The sequence below is a fragment of the Plecotus auritus genome (assembly GCF_963455305.1).
Source record: "Plecotus auritus genome assembly, chromosome: 4".
Taxonomy (NCBI): Eukaryota; Metazoa; Chordata; class Mammalia; order Chiroptera; family Vespertilionidae; genus Plecotus; species Plecotus auritus.
Window position 1 is genome coordinate 185,327,056 of NC_137775.1, and position 19,134 is coordinate 185,346,189.

General features: G+C 50.0%; 1 protein-coding gene across 2 annotated transcripts in view; it reads left to right on the top strand.

Moving 5' to 3' along the window:
* The window catches only part of BBS9 (Bardet-Biedl syndrome 9), a 337,699-nt gene that overhangs the window by 274,459 nt on the left and 44,106 nt on the right, over nt 1-19,134 (top strand). Inside the window, exons 20-21 of one of the 2 annotated variants that reach the window (XM_080663780.1) lie at nt 4,422-4,604; nt 16,641-16,863. In XM_080663780.1, coding sequence (XP_080519906.1) covers nt 4,422-4,604; nt 16,641-16,863 — 406 coding nt within the window. The remainder of the gene's footprint in view (nt 1-4,421; nt 4,605-16,640; nt 16,864-19,134) is intronic. The other variant, XM_080663781.1, reaches the window with a different exon arrangement.

Genomic DNA, 19,134 nt, shown 5'->3' on the forward strand with positions numbered 1-19,134 from the left:
CCTGGTAATGCCCTCACTCAGAATACTCCCTGCTCCCCAGTACCTACAGCGCTAGGCGCATGTTCTTCTTCTTGACATTGTGGTTCTTCGACAACAGTTGCCCACGTTGCCTTTTTTTTTTTTTATCTCATCAAATGCTCTCCCCACAATGGAATATTTGTTCTCTGAATAAGCAGCCTCCACTTTTCTACATTAATGCATTTGGTCAAGGTGTTTACTTCACGGTGAAAGCCCCCATATCCAATATCTGTTCTTTAAAAAAATATGTTTTTATTGATTTTAAAAAGAGAGGAAGGGAGAGGGATAGAGTGATAAAAACATTGATGAGAGATTTGCTGCCTCCTGCACACCCCCTACTGGGGATCACCCCCCAACCTAGGCATGTGCCTTGACCGGGAATGGAACCATGACCTCCTGGTTCATAGGTAGACACTCAACCACTGAGCCACCCCGGCCAGGCCAGTATCTCTTCTTGAGGACACATTTCAGGCACCTCTTCCAAGTGGTGTGCTGGTAAATATTGAACAACTGGTTCCCTGGGGGAGGAGAGGCGGTGGGAAGGCTGGGGTCTTTTGTAGCATTTATTGACTTCCATGTTGTCCATACTTCCACTGTGACTGATTTCCAGGGATCCGCGAGAAGTCACAGAATGTGGACTTGGGAAGAAATGGGAAATAACCATTTCTGTTTCCAACCTGCAGGGGCAATAAGCATAAATAACCCCAGGGACCTAGACATTAGTAGAATAATTAGGAAGTAATTTTGAGTATTTATTACCTTTGTTTTAATGTAATGTATTCAATTTTAAGTTCATGTAATTTAATTTTTCGTAATGGCCCAGTTTAACAGCTGGCACACAAAATTTCCAAAAATGGAACAATTGGTTTTCTCCCCTGAGCCGGGTGGAGCCGGCTGCTTCCTCCCCCACCTCTCCTCTCACAGGCCCCCCCTCCCAGCACCTGCGAGGCCCTTCTCTGAACCTGGGGGGACTTCAGGGCTCATCCAGGCTTTGGCGGGAGAGACTCACAGCCCGCATCCTGGCCTCCTGTTTCCTAGGTGTGGGCAAGCTGGCCACCGAGTGAGCAGTCCCCAGTGCAAAATGAACATGCAGGGCCCTTGTTAAAAGGCAGGAGAAAGGGCCGGTCAGACAGCTACTAAAATAGGAGCTTTCTCCTGTGTTCAGTGGTCTCACTTCCACACCTTCGGATGCTATCTTCTATTTTCTCGCTAATGGCATTCTAAGGAAGGAAAAATTAACATTTTAAATCGTTAGTGTGAATTTGATCATTAATCGCTGTTACGCGATGCCAGTTTTAAATGCAAATCTACAAACACGTAATTCTAGGTGTTCACGAGCACATCTCCTCTGCTCACGCGTGTGCTCTATTATCTTACACCCCCCTCCCCCGGCATCACAAAGCACAAATGCAAAAGCAGAATTAATTAAGAATTTCAAGAGGGAGACGGCAGGGCACTGAAGCAGGCGTGGAGCCCTCTGACCAGCACTGGGCACGTTCCTTACACCTGCGAGGCGTCATTTGTAGAGATCACGCCCACTAAGCCCAGGGCAGGTGTGCTGCGAAGGCACAGGGGGTGCTGGCGGGCAGTCTGCTCAGTTCACTGGACGCGTTGTTATTCACAACAGGCCTGATGTTAAAGGTGTTCCTCTTAGGGCAGGGGTGGGCAAACTTTTTGACTCGAGGGCCACAATGGGTTCTTAAACTGAACCGGAGGGCCGGAACAAAAGCACGGATGGAGTGTTTGTGTGAACTAATATAAATTCAAAGTAAAGGAGCGGAGGGGAGAGCAAGAGAACCGGATAGAACAGCCGGATCCGGCCCACGGGCCGTAGTTTGCCCAAGGCTGGTCTATCGGGTCTTCCCTACATGGTCAGCACTGACCTCCTTGACCTATTTTCCTTTCTTCGTTATAAACTCTTTGAAGGTAGAGGTGCGATCTGTCGCCGCTGAATTCCCTATAGTGCTTCCTGCGGATTTTTGCACCTACCTGGCTCCCGGGAGGTGTGTATGTCCTTGATCTTTGCATGCTTTGGCCTTACCCACCAGAAGCATCTGTGCCTCAGTATCATGGTCCCCACAGTGAGGCTTAGTTGGTAACGGTCCTAGGAAGGAGACAATATAAAGTCGGGCTTTAGCAGGAGTCCGTTGTAATCACGGGGCGGGGGCAGACGAGTCCAGGTGTTTTGGGTTAAGGACAGTGGCCTCCTCCTGTCTCTTGGAGGGACCGCTTGAAGTCGGGGGGAAGGGATGCATTCCAGGCCTCCTCCAAGTGAAAGGCCCCGGGGACATTAACTGTGGCCGGAGTAATTTGTCCCTTTGGCAAGCCCTTTCACACTTACTTTGTGTCCTGCACAATTAGGACATTATTACAGTAACGTTTCTTCCACTAATGGGATGTGTGTGTGTGTTTTCTGTCCAACACATTGTAAGATCCTCGTGGGTTGTAAGAAACCTTGCGCTTCTTTTGAGCACGATGAAAGGCAGCACAGTGGTAGGCGCACAGTGAGCAATGCGCTTGACCGTGCAGCTGACCTTGACCCAAGCTCCCAGGGCTCCCTGGGGAGCTGAATGCCCCGAGCCAAGGGGCGAAGCGTCCCCGCCCACCTGGCATTGTCAGGCCAGGACCTTCAGCCGCTTTGTCTTTCCCTGACCTACGTCTCTGTCCCAGTGTCCCCCAGACACCCCGAGGCCTGTCCCCCTGCAGTGCCTCTCCCTCCGTGGAATTTGGGAGACCACACAGCTGTAGAGCCTACTTGTTTGAATGATGATTTTTTAACACGCGCCTTGGGCCAGTGTCAATAGCCCATGAAATCTCACTGAACGGATCGTCTGCACGAGACCTCGGAAACTCCGCTGAGTCCCGGGCCTCACGCTGCTGGGACTTGCAGGGAGGCGCTCGCTGCTCTGACGTTGCTGTTCCCATCCTGGGGGTTGTCCGACGCCCTGCGCCTTTGCGCCAGTCCGTTCATTACCTTTAATGAGCACAGAATTCACCAAGACATTAAAATAACATAAAACACCAATGGGCAGTCTTGGATGTTCCATCCAATTGTTGCTTTAGTTCTTTTTTCCCACAGATTATTCAACAGGATGAAAAGAAAAGAAAAAAAGCCAATTCTACTCACTCCTGCCAATTCTATGCTACGTAGATTTGGCCTTGTAAAGCTAACACACCCCGAACATTTTCTTTTCTTTCAGGTCCCTGTGGGCTGGTGCCTGACATTTGTGTTCAAAATGACATATTACTCAGTTGGCTAAACGCTTGAACGCTGTCTATCTTTTGGCTATAACAAACATGGATATTCCAACTATGACACAGATGAAGGAGAAGAATCAGAGGAAGATAGCTATTTTCTGAACGGGGTGTAATGAAGTTATTATTTTAAATTGTAAGGCAAATGCAGTCATTTTGATAAGAATTTTTTAAGTCAACCCATCTCTGTGGCTAACTAGTGTTAGAGACAGTAAACACTGTACTAGAGGTTAGTTTATTAGCATATTGTGGAAGGTCCTGAACAAGGCCCCTGTTAAGCTGATGTCATGGGTATTTGTACCTTCACAATATGGATTTGGGATTCCTTGCAGGGGTCCTCAAACTACGGCTCGCGGGCCACATGCGGCCCACCGAGGACATTTATCCGGCCCGCCGGGTGCCGCTGCCTGTCCTGCTTAGCAGCCGACTCGTCCCGGGCCCACAGTGCCCATAGGAATTTGTTCATAGTTTTTTTTTTAAACTATAGTCCGGTCCTCTGCCAGCGGTCTTCAAACTTTTTAAATAGGGGGCCAGCCGAAACCGGTTTGGCTCAGTGGATAGAGCGTCGGCCTGCGGACTGAAAGGTCCCAGGTTTGATTCCGGTCAAGGGCACGTACCTTGGTTGCGGGCACATCCCCAGTGGGAGGTATGCAGGAGGCAGCTGATCAATGTTTCTCTCTCATCGATGTTTCTAACTCTCTATTCCTCTCCCTTCCTCTCTGTAAAAAATCAATAAAATAAATAAAAAAAATAAACAGGGGGCCAGTTCACTGTCCCTCAGACCGTTGGAGGGCCGGACTATAGTTTTAAAAAAAAAAAACTATGAACAAATTCCTATGTGCACTGCGGGCCAGGGACGAGTCGGCTGCTAAGCAGGACAGGCAGCGGCACCCGGCGGGCTGGATAAATGTCCTCGGTGGGCCGCATGTGGCCCGCGGGCCGTAGTTGAGGATGCCTGGTGCTTTGGGCATTTGTTTTAAAGAAGGGAAAGAACAGATGAATGGTGGCTCCCTTATCCTCAGCGTCACTTGTGTTTGGGGAGACAAAGCCTTCAGGTTGTTTGAGGAAAAACGGGGTGTGCCACATGCCCTCTGTGGAGGGCCCAGGGCGTGTGAGATGGGCCCTAACCAAGTTCGTCCTTCCTGCAGGTGATGGCGCTCGCAGACGCCGTGGAGGAAAACCAAGCCAGTGTGTTCCAGGCCTTCAGCAGGCTGCGCAGCGCCACGCACCTGCTGCTGCTGCTGGTCGGGCTGTGGCAGAAGCTCAGCGCCGACCAGGTGGCTATCCTGGAGGCGGCGTTCCTGCCTCTGCAGCACGACACTCAGGAACTGGTAAGGCCCGCACGTCTGCCGCCGTGACAGCCACTGTGACAGCCACTGTGACGGAAAAGCTGGTGGCTGCAGGAAGCTGTCACAGGGCTATCATGTTTTTTAAGGTATCAGATGATGGCCTGGGTTGTGTGTGTGTGTGTGTGTGTGTGTTTAACCCAAATCCTGTTTTCCTTTTCTTTTTTCTTTTTTTTTTTTTTAATATATATTTTTAAAGGAGGGGAGGAGAGAGAGAGATAGCAACATCAATGATGAGAGAGAATCATTGATTGGCTGCCTCCTGCACACCCCCTACTGGGGATTGCCCACAACCCAGGCATGTGCCCTGACTGGGGATCGAACCTGGGACCCTCAGTCCGCGAGCTGATGCTCTATCCACTGAGCCAAACCAGATAAGGCCTGTTTTCCTTTTCTTTAAATCATTATAAAAATGTCAAATAAAAGCCTTCCCCGCCCCCCCCCCCCCGTAGAGCTATTTTAAAAATAGGTATATAGTCCATTTTTATGTGGTATCCAGTCTATTTTTTAAAAATTATTTTTATTGACTTTTAGAGAGAGAGGGGGATGGAGAGGGAAAGAGAGAATCATTGATCTGCTGCCTCCTGCACTCTCCCTTCTGGGGAGCGAGCCTGCAACCCTCAGGCATGTGCTCTGACCGGGCATCGAACTGGTAACCTCTCAGTGCATGGGCCAACCCCCAGCCAACGGAGCCACACCGGCCAGGGCAATCAATTTTCTTTGTGCTCTGCAAGCACCGAGAAGCCCGGGAAACAGTCGTTTGACTGCCTGGGTGATGCAGCGAACCTTCAGATTGGCTCACCTAAATGGCTCAGCCATTTTAATTTGCTCCTCGTTCTTACATTTAGCGTCACTTCAAGAGTTCGAGGCAGCTGAGATAGCTGTGCAAAATGACAGGAACATTTCATTGCATTTATATAGTTCTTTATGCACCCTTTGTAAACTCTTTTACCCTTAATCCTTTGAATGGACAGTTTAGGATGAAAAGGGGGGATATGGGGATTTGTATTGGGAGTTTGGGGTAGAGGATAATTTATTTTTATTTTTTAAAACATATTTAAAAAGTAATTTCAGAGAGGAAGAGAAAGGGAGAGAGATAGATAGAAATGCCCCCTATTGGGGAGTGAGCCTGCAACCCAGGAATGTGCCCTGACCAGGAATCAAACCGTGACCTCCTGGTTCATAGGTTGAGGCTCAACCAGTGAGCTGCCCCACCAGGTGGTAGAGGATCATTTAAATAAAAACTTCTCAGATCCCTTAAATTGTGGAGGTATCTACTACCACCAGCTGCCATTTTGGGGGAACTTTTTGCATGCTTTTATTACAAAGAAATATATTTTAAAAATAATTTCAGAGAGTAAGGGAGAGGGAGGGAGAGACAGAAACATCAATGATGAGAGAGAAACATCGATCGGCTGCCTCCTGCACACCTCCCACTGGGGATTGAGCCTGCAACCAGGGCATGTGCCCTGACCGAGAATCGAACCTGTGACTCTTGGTTCATAGGTCGATGCTCAACTCCCTTCCTCTCTGTCTAAAAAATCAATAAAAACATTAAAGAGAACCGCACAAGCTGTGGTTCAAATGAAAAGCCTTCCAGGCTGTCAGGACCTCTGCTCCATCAGTCCAGATGCATCGTGCCCTCCCCGAACTTGAGTCTCTGTTCATCGTGGGACATGAGAATGCTGAGCTCACGGGGCCGCATGTGAATAGGGCAGAGAGGAGGAGGGTGCCCGCATTGTAGGTGTGTCTTCCCTTCTCACGCATGCTTCATTGTCCCATCAACCTCACTTACAACCCAAGTTCAAAGATAAAATTATTAAGAATTTCAAGATGGCAACAGCAAGCATTAAAGCAAGTGCGGGCCCTTCTGAGCAGGGCACCCCATGTGACTCCACAGCTCACAGGCTCCTAAAGCAGGGTTAGACCCAAAGAAAGAGCTTCCTAGAAACAAATGTTCGCAAATGTAGGAATTGCATCCCAAGAGCGTGTGGGATTGAGATCTTTAAAAACAGTCTCGTTTTGCTGGGAGTCTGTAAGAACATTCATCCCTGGAGGCAGGCGGTGGACTTAGCATCCTCTCACAGCCCCTTCCACCTGCCTGCCCTGTATTCTCTGCGGTCCTGCCTCCTGAAATGCATGGGCAAATTCTTCCAGCTCTCTCCTGAATTTGGTGAGATTAGAAGGTGTGTACACTCATTATGTCTATTGAAGTCATTAATGAGACAGGACATTCGATAAAAACATAACTTGGAGAAGAATGAATCAAAACAGACGTTTTAATACTGCTTGTTATGCTCTTCATCTTTAATTAGGTTGTGGTATTCACGTTGGACTTGCACTGTGGAGACAGCTTATATATCTTGAGTAAAAAGGAATCCTTTTTCATTCTCGAAGACGTACGCCTGCAGTATGCGGTTTCGACATGCTAGTTCACAATCCCCCACATTATGCCTCTAGACCTCACAAATAAATGTTATGTGATGGGTATCCCGCTGAGATGTGAAAATGAAATATGCAAGCCTGAAATAACTTGGAAGGAGGGTGCGGCGGGAAGAAAGGAGTCTGACCAGGACGTTGAAAATGTAGCCCATATTGAAGTTATTATGGTACCACAGAAATCTGAATGTAATTTAGACAGTTTGGTTGAGGGTGGATGGCAGAGTGCATGTGGGAGGGGGAGCCTTAGACATGTGGACATCGTTTTCAGCGTAGTCTCCGCTCAAGGTCAGATGTCCCCAGAAGTACTGAGAGACAGCGGAAAGTGCTCACTCAGAAAGCACCACATCCTGGTTTATTGTATTTTATTTAGGCGGCATGTGTCACAAGGCAGGCTAAATGCCGTAGTCCGTTCTGGAATATCTTCTTAACGACATTAGGTTCACAAAGCAAAAATATTTAGAACTTGTTGTTGCTAATGACAGTAATGTTCTTTGCACTATAGTATCAGTATTTTTTTAAAATACCGTCTCCTTTGGAACACAGTACACCGTTGTTTCTTCGACTTGTCTCTTTAGTAATACTTCTCCATTTTTGCCACTTAGTACTATTTTGGGGGCAAATAACTGTTGGTATTGCAGACTGTTGGACGTGATTTTCGTAAAGGTGCTGCAAGTTCTCTGTGCCAGGTGTGTTCGGTAGGGATCCTCTCTCTCACTTTAAGAAAAACATTGAATGTTCTCTTCGGTGTCTCTAAAAAGAACTCTTAACCTCATTTTCATGGTGGACTTGATAATATGCTATTATCCCTACCATCTTCCGTGATGAAGGAGAAGTTTTGCCCCCAAATAACATCCTATCAGAGTACCTGACCGGGCAACTCTGAAATGAGTTGCTGTCTAACTTTCCAGGTTGGGGACAGAGCGTATTTCCGAGTATTTGAGTTCTCTGGGCAGGATGAACACCTGTGTCTCCTGACTCTCTGTCCTCAGAGGTTCTACAAAGACACTGTCTCTCCTTACCCGGTGAGGGTGTGTTACTGGTTGGAGTCTGAGACAGTCTATAATTGTGATATTATCCACAGCACCTCCCATGATGCGGTCCAGAAGCCCATGCTGAAAAAGGATACCTACCTCAGTCATTTATTCATTCAGTGAATAGTTATTCAGTTCTGCTATGTTTCAGGCAGTGTTCGAGGCACCTAGCACCCCTCAGGACACAAAACATCCCATCCTCTGTGTGACTCCCCCCGGCCCTTCCTGCTCTCTGCGCAGACCTGCTTCCCAGTTTCCTCGTCAGCAGCTCGGATGACTAAGATTCCTTGACAGGATGTCCAGTGGATGGCAAGAGAGCAAGGAGTGTGGTGTTTCCTAATGGGCTGTCTCAGAACGTTGGTCCGAACGTCATTTGTGCTCCACGTGTCCCCAGAGGACTCTCTAATGACAAGAGCAATAGTGCACTGGTTAGGGCGCCGATCACGTACAGGCTGAGGGTTGGAAGGGATAGTGACACATTGCAAAGCATTTTCCTGACTTTGTCTTTTTTCCCAAGTTCATGGGACACCTTCAGCAGATACCATCTACTCTTGGAAGAAGAAACGCTATAAGGTGTTCTCCAGGGTTTAATCGTTACCTTCTCTGGTATTGAACTTTCAAATCCCGGGGAACGTTTAGATGGAGATTGGAACCCTCAGCCTGCCTTTTTGATTGATTATTCCTTTTGCAAGCTGATAGGGAAAGAGAAACTTACTTTTAACCTGCTCAGCATGGTTCGTGTGAAGAAACAGATGTTTACAATAGGAAGTCCTATTGTGTGGAGGGAGTTACCAAGGCTCACGTACAGGGTTTAAAGACCTGCACGGCAGCGGTCAGGTCTGATGTGCGGGCCATTGTGCCTCCGGTCCGGGCTGAGTGAGGACAGAGCTGCCTGATCATAACTGTTATTAATGGCCTCTTCTTACCAGGCAAACAGAAGGAGGAAGTCTGGTGTCGGCCTGACGCCCGCCTTTGCTGAGTGCTAGCGCAGCAGCACACTGACAGCTGTCTGCGGACACAGTGCAGAAAGTAAATGTTTTGGTGATTCCCATGCTCGTCGCCAGCAAGATAAACATGAAAGAACTAGTTTTATGTTCAGAACGGCCACACTCTCTGCGTCGTCGCTACTTAGCTGCTGCTCTTTTGCTTCCCCACAGTTTATATAACACATCGCGGAGCCTTCCTGCGGGCTTGCTCGCTATTTTAAAATGGAAATAGTTGAAATACTTCAGAATCGGGAGCCAAGTGGAAGACAATGTACAAGTGCCGATGTGAAATTTCTGTAAACTTTGCTCGTGTGTATCAAGTCGGGACACATTTAGTATTCTTTATGCATTTAAGAGTAAGAGCCGGCGTAAGTGAAAAAGGAGTTGATTAATAGGAGCCTCCCTCTCTGGTAGGCCAGCTCAGTGCCTTTTTAAATAAGGTGTGTTTTACATATTAATAACTAAAATAACTAAGTGAGTAAAACCTTCACAACCTCCCCCCCCCGCCCCCAACACTGCTTCCCAGTTGGATTCCTGGCTGGTGTACTGCTGTTAGTTCAATTTCCTTAAAACGCCTCTAACAACCTAGTTTGAGTCTACAAATGCCGAAGAGCCGATTTTGACGTTGGGGGGCCTCGTGGTCTTTCGGGACGTGCCCCTGGGCACTGGTGACTCGCTGCTCGGAGCCCAGCGCTCGCTGCCTGCACAGCGCAGAGCCGCCCTGTGTGGCTCTGCCAGTCCCTGGGCCCTGTTCTTCCATGTGCAAATGCTTCTGTGCGACCCCTTGGCTTGGGTCCCTCCGTCAGGTTTCTGGGTGGCACTGGAATTAGCCTTTCTGCCCACGTCGCTTCGTCACTTCGTTGGCCTGCCCTGCGGTCTCTGCGAGGCTCCGCCCACTGTTTCCCCTGGCACCTGCGCCTGTCCACCTGTGGCTCTCTGACCCTGGTCCAGCTGGACCCCATTCCAGGCAGTCAGCACGTTCAGCCCCTGCCCACCACCACATCTTCTTCCTGAAACTCAGTGTCTGGGGCTCCCCAGCTTCCCCGCTTGGTTCTGGGCGAGCTGGCTTGCCAGGGCACACACTTCTGCCATCAGCCGGGCGAATAGTGTGTTTTTCTTCACCTGCAGTAGTGTCCCCTGCTTACCCGCCGGCCACCCTCTTTGAGGGGCAGGTCAGTTTCGCGTCCTCCCTGCCACTCTGTGCCCTTCACCTGCAGGTGTGACAGCTGTGCTCCCGGTGTATACCCGGCAATCGTCACGTGCTTCTTGCACTTTAATAAACGGAGGGCAGGATCCGTCCACCTCCCCACAGAATGAAAGCTTGAATCAGGCCTAGAGGCAGGTCTAAGGAGGTGGGGACTGCATGATATCATGATATTTGCATAACATTTCATACAATTACAGATTCTCCTTCAATAACTTGTCGTTTTTTAGAAACCATTTTTCAAAAGGAAGCATTCTACTTTCATTTTGCATTCCCCCCTACCCCCCCCCATTTTTTTCAAGCAACCTCAAATAGCTTGGGTTCTATACGAGCAAAGCCTGAGCTCTCCTGTACCGATGACAAAAGATACAGATCGAGAGCCAGGCGCCCCCCCACCCCACACCTATTCATTTACACCCTGTAATCCATTCAGCAGAGACAAACGTTTTCAGTCTTACCAGCGAAGGATACATCCGCCAGGGCTGACCAGCGGCCCCTGAGCGACTGGTGAACAGATTACGTGGACACAGTGTCACTGTGGTGTCACTGTGGGGGAGGGCTAAGGGGCTTGCCTGGCTCTAGTGGCCAGAGCAGCCTCGATTGCCTGCCTCGTGAGCCTGTTACTGGAATTTTTATCCTTAGATGCAATCAGCAGGGTGAGTAATCTTGGGGGGACACGTGTTTACATTGTCCTCTAGGCAAGGGCATCCCGGGATTAAGCATAGGGATTCCAGTAAACACCTGGGGGTCTGCACGTGCACAGACTTGTCTGGAAAGGTCAGGGAATAATTAGGGGCGCCGCCTTTGACACTCCCCTGCCTCCCCTAAGTCGGAATTCCGATAGACAGGGCAGGCGGCCTTCCGCACACTTCCCTTTTCTCAGAATGTCCTCCTGACAACTTTCCAACCAAGCCCCGTGTGCTCCCCACCATATATCAGAGTGAAAACAGCTGTTAGGTACACCTCGCCTATACTGGTTTAGCCAAATTTGGTAGCAGTGCCCACAGCAGTGAACCAGACGTGCCCACCAAGTCCCGATACAGTCTTTCCAGCCAGGCCTCCGGGAAACGTGGGCCTTAAGGCTAGCCCCGCACTTGGCTCTGCTCAACGGACATTAATGCACTCGGGGCGGGCGTCAAAGCCTCATGGTGCGTAACGTTTGTGTTTGTGACTCTGAGATGCCGAATGCAGCCTCCGTGCCGAGAGCTGGAAAATGCCAGCGAGGCCATCACTTGAGTAGAATGTAGTCAGGCTGAGGTTCAGACGTGAGCCAGTACTTAGCCAGGCCCGCGTCCTCGGGCAGGTTACGGAGCTCGCTAAGCCCTGGTTCTGCTGGGAAGAGAAGGGAGAATGGCCATTCAGATTCCATCTCAGCCTGCATTTTGCTGTATATTCCTCCTGAGCCAGTAAAGAAGTGAGGAAGCAGAGGAAGGACGTGAGATTAGGAGAGTGAGCGAAGCCCCGGCCAGTGTGGCTCGGTTGGTTGGAGCATGGTCCTTTCCCGTCAGGGCACATACCAAGGTTATGGGTTCAATCCCCGGTTAGGGCGTGTGTGAGAGGCAACTGATGGATATTTCTCTCTCACATCCATGTTTCTCTCTCACTCTCTTCCTCTCTCTAAAAATCAATACAAATTTAAGAAACAAAAACAAACAAACAAACAAACAGAAAGTGAGTGCATCAGCTCTCCAGCCTTTCTCATGAAGGCCTGCCCGCCCGGCATTTGCCGGGAACACAGTGCGTGGGGAGTGAGGGACTGGCCGGTTCAGAGGCCTCAGAACCAGAGCCCCACATGCGTCAGGCTGGGAGCAGGGCCGCTTGGGCACCGAGGAGCCGTCACACAGGGAGTCCCCTCCTCCGTTGCAGGTGTATCGTTCACTCTATTTTTTACTGCACAGTCTGGTCTCCATTAGGTGGCTATGGCTGACTACCAAAGGTTGACTGGAACGCCGTAAACTGGAAGGAGTCATATATGTCTATGTGAAATAAGGCTTTTCTTCAATAAGACATATCCAGTTCCATGTCCTACCCAAAGGAACTGCAGATTACACTGCATGTTTGGTCTCAGTGAAGGGGGCCACATACTGAGCCTCCCTTGGCGTCTTCGCCATCATTTTCCGACCCAGGGTTGTGATGTTTGGCTATCTCCGTCATCTGTAAGCACAAAACCCTCCTGCTCTGCCACAGTGAGGACAGGGGTGCCAGCCCATCCTGGAAAGAGATGGCATTCTCGGGGGGCCTCCTCGGAAGCCCTGTCCCAGGTGCGCCGTTGTTGTGAGGATCTTGAGAATCTTGTGAGGACTAATTGTACAGAGAGTGCTGATGCGATGCCGGGCATAGGAGTCACCCACGAAATCGTGGCTGTTACGTGTTCCTGCTGTATTTCAGCACCGAGATGCCGTCTATTGTAAGTTACAGCATTAGTTTATGGACCACGTCATGTTGTGTTTTGTTTTAAAACTGAACGTGGTCCTAACCAGTTTGGCTCAGTGGATAGAGCGTCGGCCTGTAGACTCAAGGGTCCCAGGTTCGATTCTGGTCTAGGGCATGTATCTTGGTTGCGGGCATATCCCCAGTGGGGGATGTGCAGGAGGCAGCTGATCAATGTTTCTCTCCTATCGATGTTTCTAACTATCCCTCTCCCTTCCTCTCTGTAAAAAAAAAAAAAAAAAATCAATAAAATACATTTAAAATAAAAATAAAAATAAAACTGAACGTGGCTCTCTCGCTAAGATCGAGTTTCATGATAATTCAGGTAATCCACTCTGTGATCCCTACCTGAAGCAGTGAGGTCAGAAAGGGAGTCCCCGTCAAATGCAAAACATACCCTTAAAAAGAGAGGATCACAGGTTGGTTTGAAGCAACCTGTGCCTTCTGCTCGCGTTGCCGCTAAACTCAGTCTGTCAGAGGTTGGAGGTGGTTAAAATGCAGTTAAGGTCCTTCTCAACCCGAGGTTCTAGATTTCCGAAGAGTTTTCCCATTTCATCAGGTAATTATGCTACATGTTTGATCAGTGAGTCATCACATTGCGTTTTTCTTATAATGAAACTCTCATTTCAAAGGCTCTTTTTTGTCTGGTCAGCATTCCTTTTCATCATCATATTTGAGTTCATGTAGCAATTCGGGCCCTCCAAATAATGACCCTGCATCTTAGCAGCAGTCTTTCTGAAGTGTTGGCATCGTGCCTCATTATAGGAAAGAAATATCCATGCCAAACACCTAAACACGACATGGTTTTCACTTGGTCTGCGAGTTGGCAATAGGAAAGGAAATTCTGTAGCACCTCTCTAATAACTAAATGCCATATCTACTTAAATCATCTAATAGGCCTCTGTCAGCTACTTTTGAAAACAGTAGTTTGCTTAGATGAATAGTCTATAAAATAGTAGCAACTGTTTTAATGCTGAAATGACCACAGAGCACACAGATGTCAAATTATGTACAAAGGATCTTTCCTTTTTGTACTCCATATGGCTCTGAAATCAACCTGAAAATATGTCCTCTCCTGCCCTGGCCGGTGTGGCTCAGGTGGCGGGGTGTTGTCTGTGCACCCAAAGGTTCGATTTCCCATCAGGATCACAACTTGATCCCGGTAGGGAGTGTGCAGGAGGCAGCCCATCTATTTCTGCCTTTACATCGATGTTTCTCTTTCTCTGTCCCTCTTTCTTCCTCTCTCTCTAAAAATCAACAAAAACATTTTTTTTTCAAAGAAAGTATGTCCTCTCTGGTGACATCCAGATTACGGTTTTGCCTTAATTTACCTCTTCCCATTGTTATTGAAATACAAATTCAATTTTAGATATCGTCGAGTTTATATTTTGATAGTTGTATAGAGATATCTTTGTAGTAACTAGTGGCCTATTATTCTCTACCTGTTTGGGATAGGAAGCTGTTTTCACAGTCTTTATGTCTCTTGAAAGGATTTTCAAGATCAACCTAAAATAATTAATTTGTTTCTTAACTTGCTCAGTGGCACCTGTAATGGGTCAATAGAGTGAAAATGTCCTGATTCTGGCAAGCAGTTGGACGTTCTCGAGTGGGCATATTTGGTCTGCATGTGGGTCTAAAGCACGAACTGTGTAAGCCTCGAGGGAGATGCGTGGTGAGTGTGGGAAGGGCCTGGGGTTTAATCACGTGTTGGTTCATCGTGAACCAAGAGTGTGCGGTGCGGGGCCCAGAGAGCAGAGGTGGCCAGAGGCGACCGGAGGCCGGGCTGGCAGGAGAAGTCCCAGCACGCAGGAGGGACTGCTGTGTCCCCCTGCAGGTTCATCCCCAGCCTGGTATTTCGGGGTCAGTGTGGGGCTCTCTCGTTAGCTGTGTACATTTTTAAGTGCCTGAAATTGGCCTTCATTCAAAGGCCAGTGGCTAGGATAGAGAGAAAAGTTGAAGCCATGTTTGCATAAGGAAGAGCTGGAGGGACTGGGGATGTTTTCTCTGGAAGAGAGGGTATCGCCTGGCTGTCCTCACGGATGCAGGGCGCTGCCATGTACCAGAGGGGCGAGCCTTATTCGCAAGGCCCTGGAGGGGAGAATGAGGGCCGATGGGCCGATTTGGGCTCAGCATAGGAATAGCTTTTTGCTGGTTAAACATGTCCCTGAAAGTAATGAATCGCCTCCCAAAGTCATGATTCTGGATCGTGAAGACGGCCACGCCTGGGCAGATGGCTGCTGTTGTGACAGGGATCCTGGGAAAGTCCCACAAGGCTGGACTAATGTCTTCAAAGTCCTCCCAGCTGGTTCCGTATCTCACCAGCTCTCTGTCCAGCAAACATACTTCTTGAGCACCCTCTGTTTGCTAAGCAATCTCCGCAGGCCCTGTCATGGGGAAGGGGGACAGGGGGAGTGCTGTGGGGGAGCTGGGCTTGTAAGGTCTCAGCCACAGGAGGGTCCACGAAGGCAGTGCCTGAAAGTAGGCATTGCCAGGTAAAGAGCAGAGACAGGGCATTGCCGCCAGGGAGCCGGGCACGTGCAGAGGCCTGGGTGACAGTGCGGACACAGGTGGATGGGAAGAGAATGAGATGGAGCAGGAGCTGGAGCAGTAGTTGAACGTCGACCTATGAACCAGGAGGTCATGGTTCAATTCCCGGTCAGGGCACATGCTCAGGTGCAGGCTGGATCCCCAGTAGGGGGCGTGCAGGAGGCAGCCAATCAGTGATTCTCTCTCATCATTGATGTTTTTATCTCTCTCCCTCTCTCCCTGCCTCTCTGAAATCAATAAAAATGTATTAAAAAAGCAAAAAACCCGACCTGTGGGATTTCGGAGCTGAAGTTGAGGAGTAACCTAATCCGATTTGCATGTTTGCAGGTGGCTCAGCGGGTGAGGGTGAGGATGAAGTGGTACCCCCAGTGCGGTCTCCCGGGCTCCTTTCTGAGTCTTAGGCTCTCACCTCCTCTGCGTTATTCCGTGAGAACACATTCACCGCTGTCTTCCTTTATCATTCCACTTAGGTGGTCAGGCCCGCGGTACTAGTCTCTGGGGACAAATGGAGTCATGTTGGCACCAATACCCAGACTGCACTCATGCCTCCCTATTGGGCTGCTTGGGACCTCCAGAGCCCCATGCAGTCTCCCAGCTGCCCCTGGGGCCCTGGTGATGCCCAACGGGAGCTCGGGAGCTGACCCCCCTGCTCCTCGTGTTCTTGCCTGAGGCCGGAATCTTCTGCGCAGGCGCTGCTGGTGCTGGCACTCCCCGGACACCCTGAGGTTGCTGCCCAGCACCCAGGTTCCGGGGCGGCAGCCTTCACCGCGCGGAGGTGTGTCCTTGCCCAGGTCTGCCCTGCGGCACGGCCACACTGTGCCAGGCGACAGTGGCGTCCATGGACTTGTCCTTTCTTTGTGTCACTTTTGTCACCTGGGCAGGGACGTGGGACTGGATAGGTTGGTATCTCACAAAAGCCCCCTTGAAATAAGCGCCTGTGGTTTCTGCCCGCAGCCCCGAGGCTGTGGGGCCCAGCGCTGAGAGGCACCGGGGTTTTCCCTCCGTCCAGTTTCCCCCAAGATGCCCACTGGTCCTGCTGCCCTGACCACTTCCTGGCCCTTCCACACAAGGGTGGGCAGCGTCACCCTCCAGGTCATCTAACATGCCCGGCACAGGGCTAGCACCTCTCCTGTCCTCCTCACTTCACCCCAGCCCAGGAGGGGAGGTGCAGGCTGCTAGTGTCCTCATCTGTGGAGGAGGCTGAGGCCAAGAGGAATTTAGTGACCTGCTCAAGGCCACGCAGCGTGCGAAGCTCGAGTCCCACACCAGACTCGTCTGGACTATTCCAGACACCAGTCATCTTATAACTTAGCTCCCAGTGAAGTGCCTGCTTTGCTCATTTATCACTTCCGCTTACATTCAAAATTGCTTTTGCCCCCAGGGCTGGGAGGAAACGGTGGACGCCGCGGTTACCCACCTCCTGAAGACCTGCCTCTCCAAGAGTTCCAAGGAGCAGGCTCTGAGCCTGAGCAGCCACCTGAGCAAGCCCAGAGACACCAGCCGGCTGAAGAAGCACATCACCTTGCTCTGCGATCGCCTGGCCAAAGGCGGCCGCCTCTGCCTGAGCACCGACGCGGCCGCCCCGCCCACCATGGTCATGCCAGGTGAGCGCTGTGCCCATGCCCAGTTATAGGGACGTGGCTGCGGTGGTACTTGGGGGTCTACGTTTCATAGTAAGTGATGATGGAAGATGGCTTTCTCGTGTCCCCTGCTATCCCAGGGTAACCACTTGGTTGGAGACGTTTCTAGAATGGTATGTCTCTTTTCTTCCCTCTGCTTCTAAACATAGGATCCATGTTGTTATGGATCTAACCAATAAAAAGTGGATCAGAGAATAAAACGAAATGTGATTTCGCGATACCATATTTCTTAGATGAAAATAGCATAATGCGAGCCGCTGATGTTAGCCAGATGAGGTCTGTCCTTTTGCTGTTTGCTTGGGTTGTGGTCTGCAGGATTAGGGGGCGGAGACAAGGAAAAAGCCCAGGATCAGGGGGTGCGGCACCAGAGGGCTCTCCCCTAAGGGGCCTTGAGCACCCAGGCCCCTCTTCCCTCCCACAGCCAGAGGGTCCCTTGGAGGCAGCAGCCCCACCCCTCTTCCCTCTTCTGTGAGCCCCTCTTAGGCCGCAGGAAGGAGCAGGAAGCCAATGAATGTATTAAATGCAGCAGCTGCAGCTGCTCTTTCTTCCGGAAGCAAGGACCATAGTATGGGAAACGGGTGGTTTTCTCTTCTTCCTTCCCCCACCCATACTGCTGCGCTTCCCGCTGCTGCCTTTCCCCCTCCATCAGCATTTCTAGAAGTGAAAAGGAATGCAAGCCAAAACTCAGAAAGATAAGCGTGGAGACAGCGTAGCATAATCCAATACGTACAGCCTGCAGGCCGTGTCTGGTCCTCCCTCTGTGCCCCACTGCATATATGACCCTGGGTGTGTGAGCTAACTTTCCAGAATCTCCGTTTCTTCATTTGGAAAGTGGATAAAATAATCCTTCCTTTGTTGCCAGGGCCTCGGGGATTTGTAAAGCACCTAGTACAATGCTTAGAACAGAGACACACTTAGAAAATCCAAGCGGTAATGATCCCCATTGTTAGAGACAGATGTATAACTCGGCCTCGGAATCTGGTGTGGGGGCTGGGAATAGCTGGTTTGGGGTCATGGGGTGCTATATTTGATAGTTTTAAATATTCTTACCTTAATCATTCACAGAGAGAACCTACCTTTTATGCCAGAAGAGTGTTTCAGCATAGAAATGCCTCCTACGTAGAAGCAGTTGGAATAGTTTGTCTTAGTTTAGATCCTCTTCATCTTGTTAGCCTCCTCCAGACTGGTCCTTTAGCTTCTACTCGTCCATCTTCTGTCCACTGTTGCAGGATTATTTTTTTCTAAGAAATAAATATTTAGGCCCAATGAGGTAGATAATGAGAAGTACGCACTGTAGTTGGCACTCCGTATGTGGCCTCCCTCCTTCTTGTCAATTGGGAAAGCAAGGAGGCTGGAGGGAGGAGAACTCTACAAAGGAGAAGACGTACCGAGAGAAGGGAATTGGCTGGAGCATCTGCCTTCTCTTCCCCACGTTCCTGCCGGGGCTCATTTGGGAATGGCCACTGGGAGTCCCCTGGCGATGCTGCGAGCAAAGACCTGGACACCTGGAGGGAGTCCGCCCCCCTTAGTCACTTCACGGTGGCACTTCAGTCATGAGCTTGAATAACTAGATTGGAAGCAACTCGAGGGCTGAGTCCATCCAAGCACCTGGTTGCAAAATTTTAACTGTATGGGAGGAAGAGGCAACGTAAGGAGGGAGAGAAGGAAGGAAAGGAGAAATGAAGGAAGATAGAAAATACACTGTTCACAAACCAGGAATCTGTAACCAGTCTGCGTCTTCCCTGCTGGTCTAGCCAGGTTCAGAGAGAGGTGGAGGCTGCGTGCATCTGTGCCTCTCTGTCGGGCCCGCGATTGCCGGCTGTCACTTGCCGACGACCCCTCCTCGACTCCGGCTCCCTGAGCTAATCAGGGGAGTGAGTCTTCCCTGTTCAGTCACTGCTCTTGGTCATGGTCAGACTCCATCGTGCCTAAGCCTTCCCACCAGCACTAAAGTTCTCACACACTCGTTTCTGTACTTTGCACATTTTTGAGGTAGAAGAAACACGTCGATTTTTGCTGTTTCACAAATAGAAGACGGAGTTGGAAAAAGCTAAATATCTCGCCCAGAGTTCCGTGCTTACCGAAGGGTTACGTCTAGAATCCGGACCTCCGAGCCCTCTGGGCCTCCCTCCGGGCCACACAGACCGCAATGGAGCCAACGCACCGCTCCCCGCTTCCCCCGCGGAGGCTGTGCTCGAGCTGTTCTCTCCCCCTCAAACCGGTGAGCAGTGCGGG